Raw genomic sequence first — 27926 nt, 5'->3', positions numbered from 1 at the left:
AAGTAATAAGGTTCGTCATGAAACATACAATTTCATATAGGATAAAAGAATATCGGTAAATTTTATTTGGTACGTTATTGGTATCGGTTAAAATTTCACATAGGTCCCCACATATACATACACGTGCACATAGTACTTACAATATATACATAAGCCGACCTCCGTGGCGGAATGGTTAGCACAGCGCGCTAATCGCCAGGGGTCACGGGTTCGAATCATCTATTACATTAACGAATCATCCTACCAATAAATAAAATATCACGTAAAATAATAGTGACGCTATTTAAAGATTTAAGAGCTAGGTTTAATTTCTAGAATTATATCAGATAATCTTAAAGCTGTCAAGAAAAACATGTAACCGATAACTGACATGATAGGCTTGGAAACCATTTGAATTGATTAACTTAATAACTCTGGAACTTTCTGGATAATGTTAGCTAGAACAATTTAGTACAAGCATTAGTACTAGCTTAGTAAATACAATCTTCCTAATAATAAAGTTAAAGAAGAAAAATACGAGAAATGAGTACATAAATTAACGACGAATTCCTGGTTAACATAAAACATATTTGTTCATAAAATGGCTTAGAACCAGCAATTTATTCCCCTCTCTCTCAGTTCGAAGTGTGTTGATGTCGACATTTTATGCCTCATCTTTACTACGGATGGATTTTGTTTGATAATGCAATCTTTCGAGGCGTGGATGCAACAAAAACGGTTGACTGGCAAAAGAGTAGATTCACCTATCCTGCCTTGAGCCTAAGAAGGAGATAATCACCAACTGAAATATGGTCTCCAGGGAAAATACGAACCCTGGTTGTATCTCTTCGCAATAACCTCTTATACGTAAGGGAATATGAGAGGCGAACAAGGCTCCGAGATGAGTTCGGCAAAAACTAAAGAGTTTTCAGCTAAGCATCACGAAATGGGAGGGAAAACGAGACACATACAGCTCAAGATAACAAGCTGAAAATCAAGAGGGAAAAAGAAAATACACGAAAACCAGAGAGAGAGATAGTGAAGGGTGAGGGGAGGGAGAGGAAAGAATACAAAGACAATCTGACACGAAAATAGAACAGTAAAATTTATTTAGAGGGCAAAATATGAGAGAATCTTTTCGTATTTAAAAAGTGGCTATTTTCAGTTATATTTTACGTTTCTTTGTGTGTTAAATGCAGATTTCACAGTTTAAACTACATATATATGTGCAGATATATATATATATATATATATATATATAATATATATATATATATATATATATATATATATATATATATATATACACATATTCAGTTCTATTTTTATTAAGCTTGATGAATCCCCGAAACATTCACCTGAGAAAAGCCCATTTTAAAACTATGTAGGGTATTACATACATTTGATAATAATATACACGGCTCTTGAAAAGTAAGCAATATATTTCTTAACCATCCATTATGTGCATTATTATAATATAGTCTGCAATAAGCGAGCGCTTAGCTATCTTCTATCTTTTCATGTCGAAGTTATATGTACTTATATATATGATATAACCAAAGGACAACAAAGTTACAGAACATACAGTTACAGAATCTGGATTTGTTGCACTTACACTGGCAACTCCACCAAGAAGACATATTTCAGTATTGAACAGTTACTGGATCAGAAAGTGTGCGGTACGTACTATATATTACTGGAATGAGGAAACCAAAAAAATATATCAATACTACACATTCGATATGTCTTATTGTGTTTAAAATAGATCAGAATCGTTGCCAAATGTGTTAAGTGATTATTTCTTGATAAGAACCGATTTTAAGCTATCCGTTCTTCTGTTCTAACTGAGAAACTTAATAGAATATTATTGTAGGAATATGCCAATAAAAATTAAAACACATTATGGGTACCCTTTTGAAAACGGTTTCCTGGTATCTGATTAATGTGTGTATATATATATATACTACTCATTTTGCATTTTAGTATGAATTTTGTAGATTTCACAGCTCAAAACATTACATCCCTTAATTATGTGTACTAGTAAGAATTCAAGTGCCGCATGCTCCATCGACTATTTACTCATTCCTTAATTATGATAAATATGTTTGTATATATATGTTTGTGCTCAGATTGTGTCCATTCTCTGTGATTAACACCCGCGCACGAAACACCATGAGAAACACATTAGCACGCATAATTGCAAGAGCTGAATTGCTAGTGTGAGAGTAAACTAATGAACTAAATAGAACACGTGTTTACTGTTGTCCACATGAACTGGCTTAATCAGGTAATCAGGAGCTGAGGAGGAAATCGGAGTCTCTCCTTGCCACTTAAATGCATGGTGAATCAGATTTTGAAAGAATGAAGGCTGCCTGGAATAACTTAAAGCTTATTTTATTTTTACTAACTTACTCTGAAGGTACGTAGATTAATATTATGAGTTTCATAATACAATGGAACTATTAGCTTAGATGTGAATATCATGTGGCCAAATATTATCAATAATTTATTGACACTTCGAACAAGCACTAAAACGAACATCATGAAGTACCATCTGATCTGAATTTGATGAGGTGTAAGTCAGCATTTTTAAAGTTTACGAAGTAGGAAAGCATACCAGTTCATGAGTCATGAGTCATCTACAACTTCATCATTAACCAAGAGAAGTAGAAATGAGACGTAAAGAACTAAAATACAAATTAAACAATGTCAAAAAAGGATACAGAGATCACTATTATATTTTGTTGACAAATATTAAGATCATTCAAACATTTTTTGAACCATGTACAAAGAATTCCAGGAGAAATATATTAATTAGGGAAAATGTATCAATGGTAATTTGAACTTAATTTTTCATGAATCTATTATTTTGTAATAAGTTTCTACACCTAATAACCACTGAATATCACAGAAGAAAAACTCTCTTGACACGTGCAATATAAATTACAATCGAGTGTTAACTTCAAAATACATTATCAATAATCTTTTAAACAAGAGACAAGAAACGTGGCTGCCACTTTGGTAAACATGTGTCTGTTCATCATAAAAGTTATTCTTCGTTCGTTTTAGAGGTGAAAATGCTTCTCAATATCTTCCTTGAAGTTGCTCGCAAGAAAACTTGGCCACTAAAGGTTTGTTGAAATCCCTAACACGTGCAGCGGAGGTATAGCTTAGAACTCCAAACTTATGCCTTTGTGGTGGAAAAAAACTTGCTGTTGAGAGAGAGCTAGTCCTTTTCGTAAACTTTCGGCTTCTCTTTCAAAAGAAGGTCTAATATCTCCGTTCCGCCAATCCAAACGAAAGTTTCTTTCTCACTCTTTCTAGTCAAACCATGAAATATCTCAATTCCGTATCATGTCAAGTGTTAAGTATGTTAGGTATAAATCCAGGAGTCTGAAAACTTCCTCCTTCCTCTTCTGCTGTTTTTTTTTAAAGCTATGCAAGTGGTCGTTTTTGTGTCACCATCTGGGAAAGACGGGTTCTTTTCAAGTACATCAAAAGTTTACAAGCCTCTCAATGGTCCTTAAATATTACCCATCTAGCGGCGTTAACGCTATTCATTGGTAATCACGAATGAATACGAATAACGGCGAACAAAAGACGAGAAGTGTGTGCAAATGGACTGGTATTTAGCGGGGAGTATGCTTAATTATTGGGCAACCACACTTCATTAAAACCACACATTATTAACACTGTAATTACATGCAATTGATATGAAATTGCGAAAATGGTGGAAATGCACTTTCGATTAGTAGAAGCAAATATGTAGGAAATGGAAAGCAAATCCAGGTATCAAATTGGCTGAAAATGGACAAATAACTGTAGACAATGGACCACAAGCGCAATTGTAAGCAAAATAGGAAAATGGAATTCGTGAGATTAGAAGAAAATTTCTTGACCAAAAAGATTAATGAATGCATAATATGAAACAACGCCAGTTTATATATAATTTTAGCACTAGGAACGGATTTAAAATATTAACACAAGCAGTGATTACTTTATGGAATAATGACCTTCATATCTACCTAGCTTAATTTAATTTATTCTTACGTTTGATTGTTTTTAATCTTGCTTTAGTTTGACTTACCCGAAACTCAAACTTGGAACACTTCACTTCCAAGCGTCACACTAACCACAGCGTCTGATCGAGGCTGATGTTTTGGTTTTTATTTGATAATTCATATTGATAATTTATACGATTGTATAGTTAGTTTCTACTATCTGTATTGTTCATTTTATTTAAATTTCCTTAATATTTTTATGTATTCCGCCCTTTACGAATTATCCCCGTGCGGACACTAGTTATTAAATTTTTAAAAAGTGATACTATGTAGGAATAAATTTGGGCACAAGTAAGGAGAAACAATCTTTTTACGATTTTTTAAAAAAATTCTGTGCCATCTTGTATTGTTTTTGCTTTGTTGTTGTTGTTTTCTGGGTATTACAATCTGAAACTTAAGTAAATAAATAAATTCGAAGAATGATAATGGAAAGTTATTGAACTTAATTATACATTAGAGATTTTTTTCTGTTAACATTGGAATTAAGCCCCAACAATATTTATGGCTAATTTGAAAACTGGAATTGATTCAATGGTATGAACCACGCATGTTGACCGTATTCAAATTTTCAACGTGAGAGGCGTTTTACGGTTATATGATGAATATTGGACACACCCTGTGGAAATCACCCTTGCTCTCCAACCAATGTAGTGCAGATCACCGAACCAATAAATCACGCGGAAAAGCCCTCAAGGTCTACGTTACCTGCTAGTCTGTCTCGTTACATTGCATATCTCTCCTACAGTTCCCTTTATACCTACATCAACGCTATCAGAGTTTTTCTTTCTTGTACTAAAATAATATGATACCTGCTGACTATTGAGATGAAAGCATAAAATTACTGCTGTAGCAAAATCCCACGAGGTACGAACTGTTTCCGCATTATCTATCCGCAAAGGAATCATTTGGATAGATGAAGGCGAATTATGTACAGACAGGATGCGTGTAGCAAATGAAATCCCAATGGACCGAAGAAAAATTACAGGAAATGTTAGTCACGGAACACGCTTGTTTTAAATGCATGTTCTGACTTATCGACAAGATTATGTGTAAGTAAAATTGCTGTCTTAATTAACAATATATTATGGCCAATGTATTATCTTCTTAGGACGATATTTAGTTCAAAACTTACAATAATATTACATAAAGCATATTTCAACATATAAATATTTAAAATTGGGTACACAATTTATGTTCACTCTGTGTTATGAATGGGTTATTTGGAATACGTGATCAGGCTTCTAAGAATGGTAACCCTACTTTAGAAAAAATCTGCTTTTCACAATATAAATTTAAATTCTTTCTTCCCCAATTATCCACACTTTTTAAATTCCTTAATTTACAGTTAGTATATAGATATTTATCAAATTTTACATCTACGAACTTCTTTACACATGAAAAGATTCTCTCGGGCTATCGACCAGGTGTGTTGTGGAAAGGATTCCAAGTCTTCACGAGCTAACGTCCCTCTCATCTTCAGAATAGAAGTGCAGTCTTGAGCGTCAACCCGGTGTATATGTGTTCGTCGCCAGGAAAGCTTCAAGACTTACTTCTTTACACATGTTTTGTGAAAACTCATGTAGGGTGGTTTCGGGTGGTCCCGACATGCTAAACAAATAGCAGTATCTGGTGCGCTTATATGCAAAGCTAATGAAAGGAATCTAAGCAGTAGAAAGCATTGGACATTTCTCCTCCGTGTTGTATACTCGTATCTCTAAGCTATAGCTCTTGTCTGGTCTTACGGCTGGCGGCCTACATGCTGGAAAAGAAAGTGGGAAGCGGGGAATACGCCGCAGACTAACCAGACAACAGCGGTGGCGCCGAGAGTTACGACGTCGCGGGAGGAGGTGCTGCGCGCACCTCGTTCTACAGGCTGCTGTGTTTCTCACCGGGCTGGATTGGTAGCTTTCCCGCTCCCCACTTCCCTTGCCAGCATGTAGGCCGCCAGCCGTAAGACCAGACAAGAGTTATAATTAGAGTGAAAGAGAAAAGGCTCGAAACCAAAGTCTACGAGATGTCGGAATTGCCCCAATTTGGTGGGGAATCACGACACATTATATGGGGAGTTTCGACATCCTATGTATTTAACAATTAAAAGTACATAAATCTCTTCTACAACACTGAATGCAAGTACTACAAGTAATAAATTCGATTGCATGCGGTGCTGATAAACGAAGGGTCGTAACGAAGCATAGTACTTTATGTTTTATAACTGTATTTAGATAGGAGAGTACATGCATTGTGATGCAGTGGCAACAGTCGCAGCTATGATCAAGATTTTTTTCAAAATGGTTTCCAAAGGTGTACTTTGTGGTGGTCCAGGTGGAGTTAGACCGCAACCATAGCCGACATTCTTCATTGTAAAATTGCTGGAGTTGTTGGGGAAAATAATATTCAATGGCTGCTTATTGTGAAAACGCTAAGAGTCGTAAGTCGATTCTGGTGAGACCAAATCGAGCATCATCTAATAATTGTATAATCCTTTCCTCGAGTTGCTTTCTTTTTCATCGGAGAACGTAGGACATCCTAGGTGTTCTTCAGCAAATGAAACATTCGAGTTGCAGTTGTGAGAGCCATTCCATTTAATTTCTTACATCTTCAACCGCAAACTTCATATTTTCCGGCAGCCAACTGTATTTGATTTTTCTGTAATTTCAGACTATTTAAATAAAATGTAATAAATAAGACAGTTCTGAGCTTGTTGACAAGTATAATATTCGTCAGTATTAAGTAAAACTGACAAATGGAAACAAATAAGAAAAGTGTCGAAATCGCCCCAAATTGAATGTCGGAAGTGCCTCGAAACGACATGGGCATAGTTATTAATTAAATCCTTTGTTTGGAAACACTACAAGCAAAAGTTTATTTTATCATGTTGTAGCTGGACAAGGTATAAAGCAGATGCAATGGTTCCCTTCGTATTTCTCTGAATTTAAAGCTTAGCAATTACAATCCTGATTTTACATATGGCTATGTTTTCAATGTGTTACTAGACAACTTACCTGGCTTATGCATGCATATCTATGCAAACATACGCAACATATAAAGGCCCTGCTGTTTGGACATTGTTCAAACTTTAATCATTCAACTCCAACTGACGTTGTGCTTCGTTCGTGTTTCTCAACTGAGTTACAGCGCCGGAAGCTTAAAAGTGTCGGACTATCCCCAAAACACTCTATCGGTTTAATTTTCGATTACAAAAGTAGGATATATATTTTTGTGGTGGTTGATCTGGATGAAATTAGTGTCATTTGAAGACATATTACCAGATATCAGGCCAAGTGATGTTAACCTTTAAGTGGGTATGTGGGGTGACCACAACACTCCAGGTCTAAAACTTGTTAAAAAAAATAGTCTTATAAATTGGCAACACTGTTCATCTTTCCGTTACCTTCATGTTGTTTACTCCTTGAGGGGTAGGTCTTTTAGTCGCCTGATTGTTGTGCGCTGGTCCACAATAACAAAAGAACTCCGCATTCTGGGGTGTTATCAGCACCCCACCTACCTACTTGCGTATTGTTTCAAACTTTATTTTGCTCGAGTGTTGCAATACTTGTGGCTTTTCTTTTCTTGGAAATGGAATACAAGAAAGAACAGGAACGTGTCAAAAAGCTATTAGAGTTATTGGACGTAGTTAGTAGTGTAAATGCTCTTGGAGATCCTTATCTGACAAGTTTTCTTTAGGTAAACTGTAGTGATATTCAAAAATTATAGGCCTGTATCTGTTTTGTATATTTTTTGTAGCCTCAAATTCATGTTCATGTGTTACCATTTAATTAGTAATGATTAAATATAAATCCTCGTTCCTTTTTTTTAATAGATATGCTACTTTTCAGTAACTATTGTGTATTCTGTTTGGAAGGAAAAGTAAAAAAAATATAATAAAATAAGGAATTGTCCCTAAAAATAGAAGGAAAATTATAACAATGTCCTTAAAAAGTTTCAAATTTAGTTATTTTCATTATTCGCAATCTTACAACCGTACAAATAATGTAAAATTACACATACTACAATTATGATTGTTAGAATATAACTATAAGTATATTTTTTCTGTGGGGTGTCGTAAGCACCCTACTACCCACTTGTGTACAATTTGGCCACCTACCTACTTAAAGGTTAAAGGTTCGTCTCTACATCAATTCTTAGATATTCTACAACAGAATGTTTTTACGTCTTGAAAATCAGTACTTTCTACGGTGCATCAACGGATTCAACCAACTTCTTTGTTCTCGCATTATTATTTTCTCTAGTAGTTCAAAGGTTTTATGTTACTGACACCCATGGACGTCCGCAGGATATCTTTCAGGGAAGGTCAAGAAAGGATTTTTTTCCCAGGGAGGGGACAAACTAGGCACATTCTCCTCATAATAATGTTGTCCCCTCAAAAAACTCTGCTTCAGTTTGAAGTTATCATGTTCCTGGAACGCCCTCGCAATAATTAACATGTACTACTGTCCCTGAAATGAAATTATATGTCTGGATTATATAATTTTTGGTTGGCTTCATTTTCCAGGGGAGGGGCGTGTCCATGCTGACACCATTATCTGACAAATATTATGTACATAAAAGTTATTTTCATCGTTCTCTACTGATGAATCCATTACTAACTAGGTTTCCAGTACTTTCCCGAGTATACCGTTATCCATACTACAGAAACAAGCGTGTTCCGTGACTAACATTTCCTGTAATTTTTCTTCGGTCCATTGGGATTTCATTTGCTACACAACGCGCTTCAAAACCAGGGGCTTTCTGAGTTTTAATTTCGAGGACGTCGTGGAAGCTCCTTTGTCGCTGCTCATCACGACCAAATGCATAATTTTATATCATTGAGATTTGAAGTGCATTTGACAAATGAATATTGCCATGATGCGTGAAAATATAAACCAAGACAAATGCTATTAAATTTGCCTCTAATTAAATTCGGAAAAAGCAATGAATATTCGATAATACGTGATACCACATGGATTAAGAGTGTTGAACTAGTATATGGATATCAAATTGTCTGTTTCATGACTTGTCTTCATATACTGCAAGTTATTTGCTAATTTTGAAAAAAAATAATAAAGAAATTTGATTCTTTTACTCATCTTTTCCGCTTTCATCTTTCGAGCAAAAATGTTAGAAATATAATCAACTGATTATGCATAACAAGGGGGTGATTGACAGCCATGTCTCTGATTCCCATTCTTCATTTCTGACAGAAAATGGCGTCAGACGTCTAGAAAAGAATAAATTGAACCGCGCCCAGTGACGTGAACCGGTTTCTAGGAAGATGTCGAATTGAAAAAAATAAGAGAGGGGGATGATGTGAGAAATCTGCTTTTCTTCTTTACGCTTTATATGTGTCTTTTTCGATGCGTTTCCAGCAGCACGCAGATCAGAATACGAGAAAGGAAGGAAGGTGAAAGCGGTACAAGGAGCAGTGACAGGAAAAATACCTTAAGAAAGTCCCCTCCTCCGCCCGTTAACCCTTTTTCCCAGTCAACACCAGTTGATCCCAATTTTCCAGAACCATTCCCGAATGGAACGCTCTTTCAATTATAAAATTATTTGGACTGTAAGAAATGCCTTTCCTTAAATTCTTCAGGCAGACATATCGCATTGGGTCTCATAGGCTTCTGTCTTACTTTCTCCCCCCTCTCTTCTCGGTTCCCTAAGCATTGGCCCATAAGGAAACAATACATGTTCGCTGAAACTTCGTAAAAGGGCAAAGAGGGAGAGGAAGAGGGAGATAGAGAGGGAGGGAGGGAGAAGAAAAAAAGAGGTGACGAAGCGGCCAAGAGGAAAGGAATAAAACCTATGAAATTGCGCAGGAATGAGGAAATTGGCAGCTTCACAAAAAGGGTTATCTGGTTCGATAAAAGCTGAAATGAATTTCTTTTTTCCTTATTTTAAATAGATCCTTTTCTCCTACTCGAGACGAATTCTACAAGAAATGAGAACACGAGCGATTGGAGAAACTTAAATATTTCCTCAAATAGAAACGAATGAATTTCAATTTATCAGTGCGCCTGTATGATTTATTTTTTTGTTATTTGATGACAACACTCTCCACTGAGTCTGGTATGTTGATTGTTATCTTTTTCGTATGGGAGAAGGGGTGAGTGAACTTTACCAAGAACGTTGCCAGTTTGTACTGTGTGAAAGAAATTGAATTGCCAATCTACAAAGTGCCGACCTACAACAGTCTATATTGTAACTCCAAAATGAAACACTTTAAAAGTATACTATTCTCTATTTATACAGAAACCTTGCTTGTTATTTCTTGTGCTCTATAGTAGTATTTCAAGAGGGTTGATTTAAGGGATAATGAATGTCTCGTTCATATATCTTCTGAAAGTGTTAGACACTGACTTTACTTAGAGTGGGTTTTTAAGTCATAAAAGCTTAGCTTACGCGCCCTTTCCTCACGGAAGCCATAACTAATATGAACAGAGCCAGTGTGCATTGACTGTTGGGAAAACTAACACGCCACGTAGCCCTCTCCGATTGGCGGTTTCCGTGGTGCGATGAAACATCGTTTTATTATCATTTAACTACACGAATACAACTTCAACTAGGTGCAATAACCATCATTATGGGTAAATCAAACGCACATTCCTTCCAATTTTTTTATAAATGAAACACATACTATTTCCAAAAAGGTACATGTCATGTGTCAGATTGTGTTAGATTTGGTATCACAGAATATGTCTTTCTTGTGACTAATATATCCCTACAAAAAAAAATCGGAAACAATAGGGTGCTTCAAATATATGGAAAAATATAAACTTTGTATTTTTGTTGATCTCGCCCTCTCATTTCGTGCCAATATATAAATATATGTATATATATATATATATATATATAGATTATTTGTGTAATTTTTCAAAATAGTTTTATATTTAGAGGTCGCGCAGACGCATTGAAATTTCGTAATTAATGGACAAGGGTGCGTGATTAATAATAGTTACTTTACATATTTTTATATCTATAAAAACAAAATATTTATATTTATTACAGCAAAAGTATGAAAGACAAATCAAGTACATAAAATATGTAACACCTCACTCCTGTTCCGAAATGATTTCTTAAGGATACTTTTATTACAACCTTGGTACCTTTTCGATGTTCCGGAACCATTTGAAGAAGACAATGTTTCTGCTCTTCTTCCAATAGTTGATCATCAATGTTTGGTTCTGATACTATCAGGCAATTTTCCTTTTCTTTTCCAAATACATTCTGCATCAGTCAGTTTTCAATCCCAGTGCCCCCTCCACCCCCCAAGGTAGTCTTAGCCTTAGATCTAAAGGCTTTTTGTATGTTAGTCACTAGATAGTTTTCCTTTACCTTGTTATGGACGAGTGACTAAGTGCACAATTTTCCACGTTTCGACCAAAACTTTGCAATGTAGCACTATCTTCTAAGGTGGCCCTTTTTTTACTATGCCTGGGCTCCGGGTTAGATTCCCGGCCTGGGCATGCGTGTCTTTTGTGAATGTCCTGTCCCTTTATCAATTTCATCATATCAGTACTCATCCTCATCGTCGCTATTAGCCAAAAAAGTGGAAGAAAAACGACTCTAAATATAAAAACACACAATCAAATCGAGGTTTCTTTACTGTCACTTATATTGATTAGCACTAGTGGACGTCCGCTGATCTTCTCGTTCGATTCTGAGCACTTATGCCGTCTTCCTCTTTTCATCTCCGAGTTCTTTTTTTAGTAAAGTTTCTGTCTACTTCCATCGTACAGCCCTGCCGACCTTATTCTCATTGTCCAATAAATAATTCTCTATCCTCGTTCATTTTAATCATGTTTATGCCATCAGTATAAGCAATATCGAAGAAGTCACATAATTTATCCATGAATGCTGTTTCATCAGAGCGCAGAGTTTCACTCGTTGGTTTCCTACTTTTCTTTGGTGTTTTGGTCGGCTCCACGTACCAAAAAGCTTTTTCAGCTTCGCAACTTCTCTTACCACAGCTCGTGAACTCTCTCGAATAGTCTAATTCAGTGTTTTAAGGTGGCAAAAAAATTACTTAGAATTTGCCGATTACATGGGAGTTTACTCCCTTTAATTTCACTCTCTTATGCCGTTCCTAACAGGTAAATTGTATTGTATTGCTTCTTGTCGGTACATAGAGTGAAGGAGCGGTGATCTCCAAACACAGTCTGAAAACACTAACATAACGTAATATGTAAAGGCAAAAAGGTAAAGTTCTCCATGCATATAGCACCGTGCCATGAAGGCACATTTAGGGGATGTAGGGGTAGGACCCCACAGATTTTCTGTCTCTGCCATTTCGAAGCTGTTGTGATCAGCACCACGCTCCGGTCGCCTTTACTCTCCAGGGTTGCCCCCAGAAATCCAATTGATTTAAGGGTGAGTGAATCCGAGAGAGCCGCTATATGCGGGGGACGAGGCCGTAAAAATTCGGACCTTGGATCACTCACCCCGGGAATCAAACCCGCGTCTCCCGCGTCAGAAGCCCAACCGGCTAGACTACCGCGGCTCGACATAATGTGTAGACCGGATAAACACACACAGCAAAAAACACAGAACACAGCTCACAACTTTTAACATTATACCCTTTTGCCTTTACTGATATTTATTATAACAGCACTGTACATTAGGTAATACATTATCCATCATCTGTCTATTCTGCTAATATGCAATAAAAAATCGATGGTGTTGCTCGACCTCTAAATATTATTAGATTGAGCTGAAATTTTGAATAAATAATGTTTATGTATATTGTCAAAAAATGGGAGGGTGAGAAGGAAGAAATTCAAAACTTTATTTCTTTGATGCAGCCTAGGAAACATTTGTCATGACATTCGATTCAATGTAAGTACAAATACTTTCATTTTTGATCTATACAAAAGCCTTACTCTATTCTGTCAATCACTATGTTAGGTCTTTACAAATATGCATATCTCAATGCACATTCTAACTGAGAAAATGCAAAAGAGAATAAGACAGGTCTCTGCATATTCCATATTCTTTGTGGTATTATGTATACAAAGTGTGCCAATATTCAGTGTTGAATTTTTTCCTAAATGTTAAATAGTAAATACCTTAAAGAGAAGGAAAATACTTTTGCTTTCGTTTGAATTTCTTCTCATACACAACTAGCGACGAACTAGGAAAAGTAGTTTTTTGTATGTAAACAAAAAAATGAAAAATAGTTTGCATTGAATTGGACTTTGACAGGATATGCTTGAAGGAAAGATATGACTTTACAGGTAAACGGTAGACAAGAAATGCATCGTAACTGTTGGGACAGTTCTGGATTGTAACAATCCTACTGACTCTCAATGGGATAGTTACAACCAAGAACTGTCCGTGACTGTACAATCCGGAGAAAATAATGGTTGTTATGGAACCCTATAATTTACATACCTTTTCGGCAGACAAAACAGGTAATGGGTAAAAATCCAGAGGAAATGCATGATGGGAGTTGTTTTTCAGAATAAAGTGTAAATTGTGGGAATTTCAACTTTTTTCCACTTAGTCCCTGACAACGGCACTGTACAAATTGTTTATATTTTCCTAGTCGCGTTCCTGCCAACTTTGGCTATTCGCAACGATGGGTATGAATTATGAATATATGACATTTTTGAAACGACACTCACAAAGAAACACCCATGCCCAGGTGAGGACTCCAACCCGAACCCTTTGTTGGCGAAACCGTAAGTCGACCACTTAATATCCGCTGCCATCAAGGCGGCTGGTACAATATTAAGTGGGCATTAACCTAAACACATACACGAGTATATAATTTTCAAAGAACGCTTTCATCTTGAAATTTTTCCTTTAAACATGAGTGAAAAAAGCGAGAAAACACACTTTTTAACTCGTACAGTCACCGGCAATAAAAAATGGAACATCAAAATCTTGAAATACTTCCTTCCCTCCAAGGCGTTATGTGTGTGTTGCCAAACTCTACGGCGATAAGTGGATTTTAATAGCAAATTTTTCAATGCCAGCTTCTACCACCGCCGTAGAGTTAGGCAACACACATAACGCACTGCAGGAAAGGGAGCATTTTAGGATCTAGATGTCCCATTTATATTGCCGGTGACTGTACTTCTAGTTAATCATAACGGTACGAAAGGAGACACGATCGATGCCGCCACTTGAAAGGGCTACACGAGAGCCAATACCACTTAGCACGGGCACCGAAAGGTCAAAGAATCAACAGCTTGAAAGTCCAGAGGTGCAAATCAGGTTTCGGGCTAAGGTATCTTCGAACACAGCCAAACTGCGAACGTCGCATGCGCAAGTGGCTTCATAATGTCACGCTATTCGCGCGTGTGTGTATGCCTTTTTTGTTTTTACTGCTTTCTTTGATAAGAAGTTTGCGTGCTTATAACCAGCCGTGATACGTAACGGCACATGGTAGCATGACCTTGCAACGAACGCCAAGTTATCTGCATGCAGGTTAAGTAGGCTGTAATTCATCCGTGGTAAGAAGGGAGAAAGGTCCGCAATTCTGTCACTGTGGCACATAGAGTTTGGTAGCCCAGAGCTTTGCCATAACTTGGTCGGGGAAATTGGACTTGAAATATATTTAAGTTATTTTAACACCGCTATTTTACCATTCTAGATTAACCGTGGCGATGATGTATGGACCTTATGAAATAGATAAGGTAACAACACCAACAACCGTCTACGCAACGCTAATCACTAAACCACTGAGACCTACAATGGTAATTCTGTACTCTGTCCCATCTATCTCTGGAGCAAGGCCGCTCGTAGCTGCAGAGAAGGGGAGGATCGAGTAGGCAGAGCGAAGCAGTACACGCTGCTGAACAAGCTGATAACTGCAGTCGCTTTCTATCTCACCACGCAATCCCATTCCCTCTCACATGCTCATTGGTGGAGCCGTCTTGCGTCACTACTTGCGCAGAGACTTGCTTTCGTTCGCTTGCCGCCCGACCCTGTGGCCGAGTGGTTAGCACATCGCGCTGCGACGCCAAGGGTCCCGGGTTCGAATCCCGGTCGGGCTTGGTTGTTTGTGAATGTCCATTCATCAATTTCATCATTACATCACTCATTCCCATCTTCGCAAATTAGCCAAGAGGCACAAAACGCGAAGTAAAATAAACTAAATCAATCAATCAATCGTTCGCTTGCTCCAGAGATACGCGGGACAGAGAATGGGGTGTTCGGGAAAAGGCACATAAGTCACAAACTGCTTTCTATTAAGTCTCACTGAATCAATTAAGGAGCATATTATAACTTTATAGTATAAAGTATAACTTTATATTGGGCAAATGTAAAGATTCTTAACAGTGATGATCCAACATGTAAACACATCTACAATGTTTACTATTAATATAAATAAACATAACAAACTACCCGTCGTAAAATTGCCTTTTTTGACTCAAGTGAATTTTCTCGAACATGCAAGAATTACATCTAAACGTCTTCAGGATGAAAGAAAATGGCTAGGGCGCAATTTTTTGGCACTACATACAGGGTGAGGGAGAGAGGACGAACGTTTTTCGAATGGCTAGTACTCAGCCCCATGGAGAGGGACAGATGTCCGGCAGGTACCATTCGGTTCTTGGGATCTAAGCATTTTTTTGTTTTTCAGGTGAAGTCATGGCGCCGTGGACGATAGAGCACCGCGTTTTTGCCTACGACAGTTTGTTGAAGAATAACGAGTCGATCACGACAGTTCAGCTTGAGTTTCGTCGCCGATTTAACATCCATCGAATTCAGACTGTTTCTACTCGTAACACGATCTTACGTTAGACTCATGCACTTCGTACACGCGGTACATTAATGAATAAAATACCGGTGGGGGCTCACGAACAGTACATACCCCAGAAAATGTGGAACGCGTCAGACAAGCTTTGCTGCGCAGTCAGAGTCGCTCTGCTCGGGAGCATGCTTCTGAACTTGGCATAGACAATCGTTCGGTACGGCGTATTTTGCATGAAGACCTGCATTTTCACCCCTACAAATTGGTCGTTGTGCAAAAGTTGAGACCAGGGGACTATGCACAGCGGCTGAACTTCGCACGCCAGATGGAAGCACTTTTTGAGGAAAATGACAACTTGATTTTGTTAATGAGTGATGAAGCTCATTTTTGTCTCAATGGTATGGTGAATCAACAGGATTGTCGTTAATGGGCTCTTGAAAATCCGAGAGAACTGCACGAAACACCGCTGCAAAGCCCAAAAGTGACAGTTAGGTGTGCTATTGGAAATGCAAGTCATTGGTCCTTACTTTTTTGAAGACCGTAATGGGAATGCTGTTACTGTGAACTCACAGCTTTACATCGAGATGATAAACAACTTCTTTGTGCCTGAATTACGAAGAAACATTATTCCTATCCGGCGTGTGTGGTTTCAGCAGAATGGGGCGAGCATCATTTCCAGGTTTTTGTATTAATTATTTCTCACATGTCACTGTTTTAGAAAATAAAAGTTAGTTTTAAGGCATATTACACTACTACACTCTATCCCGGCAACCAGTGACCGAAAATAAGTCTCTCTGCGCAAGTAGCTACTCGAGACTTCTACCCTGAAGATGAGAGTGACGATGGCTCTCGATAGCTTGGAATCATTTCCACAACTCACCTGGTCGATAGCCCGAGATAATATTTTATCATTCGCCGCCAGGAAAGCTTCCATACTTACTTCATGTATTTTTTGTGTTTTTTCCAGGCAGACGTAGGTGTATGCTCAATTTTGTGAGCGATCGTATTTCCTCCAGGTTAATATTTAACTACATATTTCATTATATTGGGCTACGTATTTATGTATGTACACATCGCGCTACGACGCCAGGAGTCCCGACTCAAAAAACTGGCCTGGACATGCGTTTTCTTTGTGAATGTCCGTTCATGATGTCATCATATCATCACTCATTCTCACCTTCGTGATTAGCCAAAAGTGGCAGAAGCGAAGTAAAATCCTCCACCATTATTTTTATATATATTTTATAACTTAATGCTACCGAAAATCAGAGCTCCAAGTATGACTCGCAACCTGTTCGATCATTCTAATTGAATCGGCAGGTTTAAGAAGGGAATGAAGACAAAAAAATAGCAAAATGGCCTTTTGTACTCGACATTATCGGAAAGCGTCGCTCTGCACGTGAGTGTGAAGAAATATATAAAAAGCCGTCCCTAGAGCAAGATATCGAACCCTGAAATCAACGTAAGGTGTAAGAAGGAAATGAATCCCGGACCTATTACAATGCCACATTACCAATTAACGAAAAAAAGTGAATGATGTTAGGAAAATAATCCCCTACATTCCAGACGACAAAAATCTTTCTACGACGTCATAGTAACTTGGCCTACAACTTCTCACCACGATGAAGATCAGTCGGTGGATGAATGAGTGTTTGTTGTTTGACTTGCCTTCAAAGTTTCAAAATTTGGGCATTATTTTGTATTATTCATTCCATTGTGCACTTTCGTGTTGCAAACTACACGATAATATATTTTCTTTTCCATTGTACACTTTATTTCCGTTCTTTCCCCAGCAAAAACTTTATACGTTTTAGTAAGAAGGAAATAAATCCACCACCTTTTTTACATTTTATGCAAGTTCTGGTTACATGTACATTGTTTTTCACGTACTCCTCTATACCTACGCAGTGTTCTCACGTTCCAGTACGAATTTTGTTTTTCTTGGACGCACACTCTCCTACTTATACAGTTTTTCTTGATTTCCCACAAATTTACTTTTTAGACTTATTCCCTTCTTAAACCTGCCGATTCAATTTATATCCTCTTCTCTCTGTTAGAACTTGCAATGGTTTAGAAACAATAACCTAACGCAGATTCCCTCGAATTTCGTGTAAGGCATGTGAATGTTCCTTCTATGTGACTGCTCTATTTTACAGCACCGGCTCTTATCTCATTCTCATAGACACAAATGATCTAGGAAGGTAGATTGTTACACCAACAGGATGAAAAACCATGTTGAAAAAAACTACCACAATTAAAGCCCATTTAAAGATACTTCAGTATTTTACGTTTTTCAGAATTCTGAAACAGACCTACAGCTTTAGTAAAATGTAAAGATATTTCTATCGTAAACATGGAGAAAGAAAACAGATAATATACTGTTGTCATAACGCATGTATTATCTCACACACACACACATACGTACGCACACACATAGATACATATTTCTGTATTCAAAGTGCAACATACCATAGTAAAAATCTACCATATTTCTCCATAGCTGTTAAAATTGATGAAAACACAGACAGAAATATGTCCATGTCTTACCCAGAGTACGAACGAAAACTCCTGGCTTCAAAGCGCAATGTTCTAACTGATAGACCACGAAGGTTGACTATCGTCAGTCGCAAAAGCATGCATGTGTTCTTTGCCACATAATAAAGAGTATGAGGTCGAATATAATTTCACGTAACCGGAGCTAGTTATGCAGTGGTAAATTTTTACGAACATTTTGCCAGATTTCAGTCTCCCCTGTAGATTGCGTTTGTAGTTTATGCTGGTATTATACCATACCATGTCCTCGTATCCTCAGTGTTATTTTCGTTTCATGTTTTTTGACTTCAGTTACCGTAGCTTAATTAAATTCACATGCCAAGCATCGTATTAGTAAGAATTGCCTAACCAAATCATCCATGTCATTTTGTTAAAGAAAATATTGAAAATCAAATCAAATTTTCTTCTTCTCCCGTCCTTAGACTGAACTCATTACATTTGGCACTATCAGCTGATGAGAAAAATACGGTTACTCATATGGATGTCTGAAACAATAGCCTCCTCCCCTTTAAAATACATCTTTCTTGGGAATGCACAGATTTCTCCCAGCGGTCCCTCCATTGTTGGAGGTATTTCTGGAAGGCTTCTTTGAGAATGAAGTATCGCTGGGCCGTCGAGTTACGCATGTTTTCTTGTCATTCAAATCGGGTCCTCCTCAGCGGCATTTTCAGCTTATGGAACAGGCAAAAATCAGAAGGAACCATGTCGGGAGAGTAGGAAGCATGACGAACCAAAGTAACGCTGTACTGGCTAAAAAGCCTGAATCAGGTGCGAGCTGCTTCTTCTCCGTCGTTAGCAACTTCGGCACGAACTCCGCATGCACAAATTCTGTCTCAAAATTGAATGCACCGAGCCAATGCTTATCTCAATCTCGTCCGCAAGCTATCGGGCGGTGACACGACGGTCTTGCATAACCGAAGTCCTCGCTTGTTCAATCACCTTGTCATTACGGATTGTTGAAGGCCTACCGGAAGGCGGTTTGCTCTCCACCGACGTGCGTCATTTTTCAAGATGTTACACTACTTCTTAATTTGTGTGATGCCCATGGCATTGTCGCCGAGAGCCTATTGAATCTTTCGAATGGTTTCCACTTGGGTCAATAAGCTTTTGGCAAAATTTTATTCAATACCGCTGCTCAATTCATTCTGTCACTTCACGGCGTTAAATGAAAATCCCACGGGCGTTCACTACACTCACATGCTGACTGTCAGGTACTGACGCTCTGTACTGGTGGGAAAATAATCACGAACGCGCACGAATGAGTTTGGATACTTTATGAATAGACATCGTATTTTGAACTGGTTGGGTGATAATTGGTATTTTGATGATATAATTAAAGCTTTATATTATGCAAGAACACTGTTGAACGTTTCTGATACACACAGTCTCAGTTTCGAGCGCAGAGTTGAAATGTATAACAAAACTACACCAAACAAGGACCTGAAGCCAGTAACTGACAAAAATTGCATATTATTTCAACTTCGGAGTTCGACACCGTCTAAAATCTAATTCCTCGACTCGGTACATGATATTAAATTGCTTTTATTTTCCCAGCGAAACTCTGGCTTATATTGTTACACATATATATATATATTCAGTAATACACTAAAAATAGACTTAAATCTTTCCAAGAATACTATTTGCATGGAGTGAGAGAATTTGATTTTAATTTCAGTCCACGCATTTAAAGACTCATTACGTTGAACAAATTACCTTTAATCCTCTGAGATTGTTTCTTTGAGTTTCAGAACGATATATTTTCCGATCCTACTAAAGTGTTGTTCTTTATGGTCGAAATGCAAAGCAGATTTCAGCAAAGTTTGAAGCGTCGCACGCACCAAGAACTTCCTGTGGTAGTAATGCTCGGAGAGAGACGGGCAGTGAGAACTTGAGCGTATCACTCCGACCATTCGTAATCAAGACTAAACAAATGTCTTCCTAGAGAAGTTTCGTTAAGCCACGTGGACTGAAAGTACTTACCTTTCTTCGAAACGTAGATGCAGGGGTGGTCGAAGAGGAAGTCCCGGAAGGAGTTGCAAGCGGGGTCCAATTGTGGTTCCCTGCACAGGCAGGTGGGTCGGAAGAAAGGAAATGCCTGCAGTGTCCGTAGTGCTGCTTGGCATTTCGTGACCGTAACAGTGGAGCAGGCCACTGGAATCAGAAGAAAGATTACAGTGAGAAACGTAAGCATTAGAACATACTAGAAATAAACAGATCTTTTAATCTCTTATTTTAACAATGATACATGACATACCTTGCATGTATATAAGAATGTAATATGTATATATATAATACATATTCATTTATATATATATATATATATACACACATACATACAATGCGTTCATTTTGGCTCGGGGCCGAGATAGCGTGTGACTTCAGACGACGAGGCATGGCGCAGTTGCCGGCATTTTAGTAGATCTGTAACGTCCCGCTTATTTTTACGCACATATCTTTAGCATGCAGACAATTATATCTATATTGCATAACGAGTATTAACCTGTGTGTGTTATATATATATATATTCATTGATAAAATGTCATAGAAAATAAAAAGGAAACCCATAAAACGTCATGTCATGTATTCTCTAATTCTACCGGGTGATCTGTTTGAGATGTCAGAAAAGTAAACCTTTATAAAGAGGTTAATGTACGTATCTCCGAGCAGCATGTTGCAATATAAGCAGAAAAGATGTAAGTTTCGAATGAGTGGTGGTTTACTGACTTCAGCTGCGTGGCGGCAGTAGCATGCATGTACTACTCGAAAATTTTGCATTCCATACGACATACTGTGTGCGCTATTGTGACGTGATCGCCACCTTTGTTACCATGCACATTAGCGCCGCCATGTGGCTGAAGTGTGTAAACCTCCACTCATTCGAAACTTACATCCTTTCTGCTTATATTACAACATGCTGCTCGGAGATACGTACATTAACCTCTTGTGTATAAAGGTTTACTTTTCTGACGTCTCAAACGGATCACCCGGTATATGTAAAATATTTATTTTCAACTGTTCCATATTGGGATGTGTATTGTGGTTGACGTGCCACATAACGATAAAAAAATACTCATTCATAAGAACCATTTTACTAGTATGACATTGTCAAAGCTTGTCCACTTTATTCTCATATAGGCTAATCTGAATTGGACCTACACTATTAAATGGATTTCTAATCACTGGCCAAGGTGCCTTCACTGGGTATAGAGCAGGGTTACCTTGATTTCTGCTTGGCATAAAAAAAAATCTTGCTAAAATTATGTATTTAATATAATTTCAAAACAACAGTAGATTAACATTTTTTTGCGGATTTATGACTGGGATTGCTAATTACAGTTCTGAACAAACATTGAAGGTTTGGTCTAATCTCTAGATCAAAGAATGTATACTTAAAATTTTATTTACTTTCTGCAACATCCCACAGTTCATTGCTGAAAAACAAAGTACGATACATCTGTATATGTACCTCGTACCTAATATCGAATAATATTCTGGAGTCAGAACAGCCAGAATAATATTTCTTTAATTTTATTGAATTTACAAGAATTTGTTTTGAAAAAATCAATTTATATGCTTCCTCATCTTGTCATGATCATTATTGATAGTATCCCGAAAACTGTTGGCGTAGGGATGTGATGACCCCATCGTCCAGTGGCTTGTTCACTGCAGTTAGTTAACCAACAGAGTGAACTGGTCAAAATTTTGTTCTGTTGGGATTTATAGAGCTATCCTGTCATGGTTCTATGAGCGTCCCACAATTGGCAGAGGTGGCGTATGGTTGGTGGACTACTCTGTGGCCCTCCCAGCTAGATCCGAGGGATCCGCTGACCAACGACAGGTGTGGTCCTCCACTCATATTGGGGGCTTGGCGTAGAGATGGCAACTCTGCACTGTAAAAAAGATATGGCAAGAATCAGCAATACGAGGGTGGAAAAGAGTGAATAGATCTTGCTCAGGATAGGGACAGATGGAAGGCCTGTGTTGCTGCAGCCAAAAACCTTCGGGTTGAACAAGGCTATAGAGTTGGTAGTTAGTATTCCGAAAACTGGATTCACGCTAAATTTACTATTACGTTTTTACAGTTGTCTTTGGGAGCCTCCCCTATGGCGCAGTGGTAGCGTTGCCGCCTTGTAATCAAGGGGTCCCGGGTTCGATACCCGGTGGAGACACAAGTGGTTCGGATCCCACTTTAAACTGTAGGTCCAGTCCCAATTAGCCTTACTGTGCATAAAGTGGACTTAAAACACCAATTCAATTCAATTACAGTTGCCTTTAAATGAATGAATGACTGTTATCTCGTAGCCTTTCAGATGTGGCCTTTCTTATAGGGTAAAAGAAGGGATGTTCGCCATGCTGGGAATTTCGCCGTACTTGTGGTTTTTATAATCGTAGATAAAAACCATCGGTTGGAAACACTCAGTGATGCCTATAAAAAATCAAGTAACATGTGCCTTGTTTCCACTGACATCTGCAGTATGGTGAGCGAACTAGCAAACAAGCAGTACAGTTTGGAATGCAAAGTTGCGTCTACACAGAAGACAAAGAAAGGTGCCAAATTTCAATACTACGTTGGAAATTGTCATTTCATAAGAATTATTTATCTTCCTTTTAATTATTGATATCGTAACCCCAAACCGTAAGAATGCCGTGAAAAGATTTGCATGTACAAGTAAACATAAGTTGTTTTCTTTCGACTATGCATTTGCTGGTAAATTCGCCCGAGTAACAGAAAATGTGGCAATCAAGTCAACATTTTGTGGTGACTGTGGCGATGATTACTTGAATCACAGAGGTAACAAAGTGGATTGGTACCAATGCTCAATTTGCCAACAATGGTTTCATGAGGACCGCGACAAAGGTTCAGTAAAAGCGTGTGGTTTGTTCACAATGTGTGATGATGGTGACGCACTTGCTTCCGATTCAGAATCTGATTAAATGATAGGTAATAACTTATATGGCGAATTTCCCAGCATGTGGCGGGAATTTCGCCACTTTTTCTCATTTTAGTATTTTTAATATTACGTCATAAGTATAAGTAACACAGTGCTTATGTTATATTCCTCATAATCCACAATGACTACTTTTTGTATCGTATAAATTTTGTCCTTCTCCCCCAATTCGTTTAGAAGAAAAAAATGTAAAGCATTTTGGTGGCGAACTTCCCCTCCTTTACCCTATTACATGAAGTGTGCAAATGCCCTGGCCAGCTGACATGTGCATTATATTCTTGACAATTAGTAAACCAATTATCTCTTTGTGTTGAACAATTGCATGCGCAATCGACATTTTAGGAAGTTGAACAAGTTCTTCGCTTAACAATCTGAGTGTTTTACTCAGGATAAACGTATTGTTTCTGCCGCTTCTTTGCACTGTTTTCTTTATTCCATCACGAAAACATCACTGCAAGTTTATCACCTAAAATGAGCCTCACACATGAAAAGACGAAAGATAATTCATAGAAATCTACAAACGAGAATAAGATATGCTTGCTCTACATTGTGAACTGAAAGACAGAGACAATTCCGTTTTATCGGCTGATGTAAAAGAAATTGGAGCTTTATAGCAGAAAAACGTTACACAGAAACCACAACTCTATGATTGAATGCGAAATGAATTGAGATGAATCCATTTGTTTTGTATTAATTCAACATGCAAACACAGTTCTTATCTTGATGAATATGAATCAGCATATCAATCGATTTGGCGATTATAAATTCGTCCAACAAGTTCGTACAAGTATCACAAATTAAACAGGCATAATCTGATAATTAATGTCCATGCGATACGAGTAGTAATATTTGTAAAGTTGAAATTCAAGCAATTTAGTCTGAAATTATTAAATTATTGAGACAATGCAATAAAAATACGTTGCTGGAAAAATAAATATTTATTACGACATCTGTAGAGAAAGCTTTCTTTCCACTAACAAATATATACAAGTTAATGAAAAATATAATTACCCGAGTTTATTACATTAATACTCAGGGTAATGTTTTAATGAACTAAATGAATAAAACAATCTAAAATTCAATGCATACTTGTAAAGCTCACCGTAATAAAGTTGCTCTATCAAAACTCCTTTATTATAAATTCTACTACTAGAAAATAATGCACTCGAGTTTAAAGAAATTAATTGGGAAGGCACTACATTTAGTAAAAAATTAACAGAAATTTGCGAGTGATTCTTTGGTGTCACGGAGAGTTTTCAGTTGATGAACCAGTTCCAAAGATAGTTGCTGTGCACGTATCTATGGTGATGGAAGTAATGTCATCATAAATGTAATATTTTTTCACTCCATTGCAAAAGACAAAGTGAAAAGTAACGAACTTTGCGTTAACTTATTTATATTTCTTTCATAACTCCGACAAGTTTCAGAATACCTGGCTTAAAAAAAACAACAACACAATGGCTAGAAATTGTTCCGCATGCCATCAAAAATACACGCACGATTCACACGTAAATTCTTACTTAAAGATGAAATTAGCAGGTTGAATGTTTCACAACACAAGTCATTGATATAAATAACTGACATTAAGAAGGTGCAAACCTTTTTCATTTCAGAGCTAATGTTTACGAGTGACAGTGTAGATCATAAAACTTGGATTTGAATCTCAGGTAAGGAAAGTGGATACGTTTTATTTCATTTCTATTAGCACCATTCATTCTCATTTTACTTTTTAACAATATTTACTAGCAATTTGCTCATAATGCTGATTAAAGCTACAATCTCAATAAAGTAGATAATATTGAGTAAAACTCTTGAGGACGAAACATGATGTAAGTAGGGAAAATAAAATGCAAAAGTTACACAAACGAAATGGAATAAGGTACATACGAACCACATATTGAGCAAGAAAAATGTACTTCAAATATCTTGATTAAACAGCAACAATTCAAAACATTTAAAATACTCACGTGCAACTTAACAACCCATTTTTAAATCAGTTCAGTAATAAGATCATATGCTACTACGAGCAATTAAGGCTGCTGCAAAATGTAAAAAGGGAATGACCGTTACACCCGGATACCTAACACAAAAGAAGACAAACTTTCCAAGGAAAACTGAAACTGAATAATACCCGACATCATCTCATGTAGAATGAATCTAACTTGAGTTTTTGTAAATCCATTTTATACACAGATAGGCTAATCGGGACTGGACATACATTTTAAAGTGGGATCCGAACCACTATATGCCTCCGCCGGGTATCGAACCCTAGACCCCTTTATTATAAGGCGACGACAATATCACTATGCCATCGCAGAGGTCCATGATTATAGTTGTTTTGATTTTACTGTTCTATTAAATATAAATCGAAGTTTTAACTTTGACAATAAATTGAGTAGCCTTGGTGGTCGAGCGCATTAAGTGCTGAACTCATGATATCAACACCGAAGGTCCCAAGTTCGAGTCCTGAAGCGGAAACCGTGCTCCTTTGCTACTGTCTTTCATCAACATCATTAATCATTATTGTCACGATTAGCTTAAAGAGACAGAAAGGAAGATATGTAAGAATATGATAAATACAAGACAAATCACACTGTTATACCGTGCAAGTAATTGTGCCAATAATAATTTTCAACTTTAATATAGCCTGGGTGTTTACGCACATACTCATTGGAATAAGGACCCTGGTATAAGAGGCAAAAATAACTTGACGTCTCGAACGGAAATAATATGGCCGACAGAGAAACGGACAAAGACGCTTGATGTTAGCGTGGAAAAGTGATAGCAAACATGGTCTAATCGTAATTTTTTCGTGCCGTTCCTCGCAGGATTTCGATCGTTTCTCCATCACACGCTTTAGCACCCTTTTGAACGATGACAGGTGCTTTCGTCAGTTAAAGAAAGAAAAGACAGACAACCTGTAGAGTCTGTACAAAAGAACCTTGGCAACGTAGAAGACCACAGAAAGATATTTCTCTTTCTTGTTGTAATGACATGTGACTTGTCATGATACATGATTAATTGGTGCGGAAATGAAGTTTATTGATTTCAGAGGTGCATTGTCCTTACTTCATTTTGTGCTGAAATTCTAATAGATTTCGGAAAGAATGCAAGTGGAGAGTTTCTAAACGACACCTGCGATGATGGAAAAAAAGTGCCTTGGGAAGGAAGATCTGTTTGTAAATAGATCTTTAAAAAGTTCATGTGGTGCATGCTGATGCCTACAAGTCATCGCTTTCGACTATCATATGGAAAGAAAAAGTTTCATTAATTTTATTTCATTTACACGCAAATCGTCACCATCTATCACACTCATCTTGTGACCACACATACAAGGCGAAAGCGTTACTATACGCCATTTATATTTTAGTGTGTATGTGATCACATTATTTACTTCAGGATACACTTTTTGATTAGTTGTGCATATAATCAAGCAGAGTCTGTAAGCTTTAAGTAACTGACCAAAATATTTAATGAGTTAAATTCGCACTGAAAACTCATAATCTCAAACTGTTGACCTGTTTTAAATTAACATATGATTGTAATGAAGGGTCCACTTCGACCAGACGGAAAGGATAATCCATTAAGAATAAGATTCTTATGCTAACATGTAAATGCGAATACATTTACACAAATTAATATAACAGCAACATTACTATATATATATACAGGGTGACTGGTAATTAGATGTATTCCCTGAAAGGGGTTAAAGTAGAGACAATTTGCAATAAATTTGACCATATGATACCCCTTCCGAAAATTAGTAGTTTTCGAGATAATCGATTTTCTATTGTTTCTTTAAAAAATGACAATTTTCCACATAAAAAGATGAATTGAGAAAAACTGCTCATCGTATGGAACTTATTTCAGCGTTTTCTGATAGCTAACAAATAAGTGGTTCGTTTAAAAAAAAGTTTTTCCCAAATAACAAACACATGAAAGTACCGGGTGGGTCTAAACTTACAAGTGATGATAAAAAAAATGCACTCTTACTTTACTTGGCAACGTATTAATAACAAAAATGGTATGACACGAAGCGTACAAATTACTTTAATTACTTCCTTGTGTCATCTGCTATCCAACAAGGTACAAATGTTTCTAACATTCACATTTGTGTACAAGAAATAATACTTCATTCATCTTCATGTGAATTGAATCAATGAACAAAACAATTAAAGAACATTACACGTCTTGCTCAAAGTGGGCACCTCCGTTACGAATTACGCTGGATTTCACGGACATTTGGTCTCGTAACTCGTTATGTGATGGTGTCCTTGATGTGTTGACCAGCTATTAAGATCCTCTCGCTGAGTTCTTCTTGCGAGTTTACCGGTGTCTTGTAAACTAGTAAGTCTTTCAAGTGGCTCCAAATGTAAATATATATATATTAAAGGCGATTTTCCAAATTTCCAATAAAAAAATATATATTCACCATCAAAGTCTGGAATCCTTAATCCTGATTCTTATCGAGTTCAAAGAACAAATCAACATATTAAAAAGAGCTTCACTTAATGCCGGAAATGATCTATAGCTTACACAAAAGTAACCATTTTCTACTTATTTAATCCAATAATCTAACTTTAAACTGTAGATCCAATCCCAGTTAGCCCATTTGTGCATATAGTGGACTTTAAAATCTAAAATTAATCATATGTAATTTGCAAGAGAGAGTGTTACCACACTCAACTG

General features: G+C 37.2%; 1 protein-coding gene across 3 annotated transcripts in view; it reads right to left on the bottom strand.

Moving 5' to 3' along the window:
* The window catches only part of Gfrl (Glial cell line-derived neurotrophic family receptor-like), an 861280-nt gene that overhangs the window by 301122 nt on the left and 532232 nt on the right, over positions 1-27926 (bottom strand). For all 3 annotated transcript variants that reach the window (XM_083117425.1, XM_083117426.1, XM_083117427.1), the window contains exon 3: positions 20269-20439. In XM_083117425.1, the coding sequence (XP_082973551.1) occupies positions 20269-20439 (171 nt within the window). The remainder of the gene's footprint in view (positions 1-20268; positions 20440-27926) is intronic.

The sequence above is a fragment of the Lepisma saccharinum genome, chromosome 2 (genome assembly GCF_977018435.1).
Source record: "Lepisma saccharinum chromosome 2, izLepSacc3.1, whole genome shotgun sequence".
NCBI lineage: Eukaryota > Metazoa > Arthropoda > Insecta > Zygentoma > Lepismatidae > Lepisma > Lepisma saccharinum.
The sequence above is the reverse complement of the archived record's forward strand: the minus strand, read 5'-3'. Positions and strand labels throughout refer to the sequence as shown.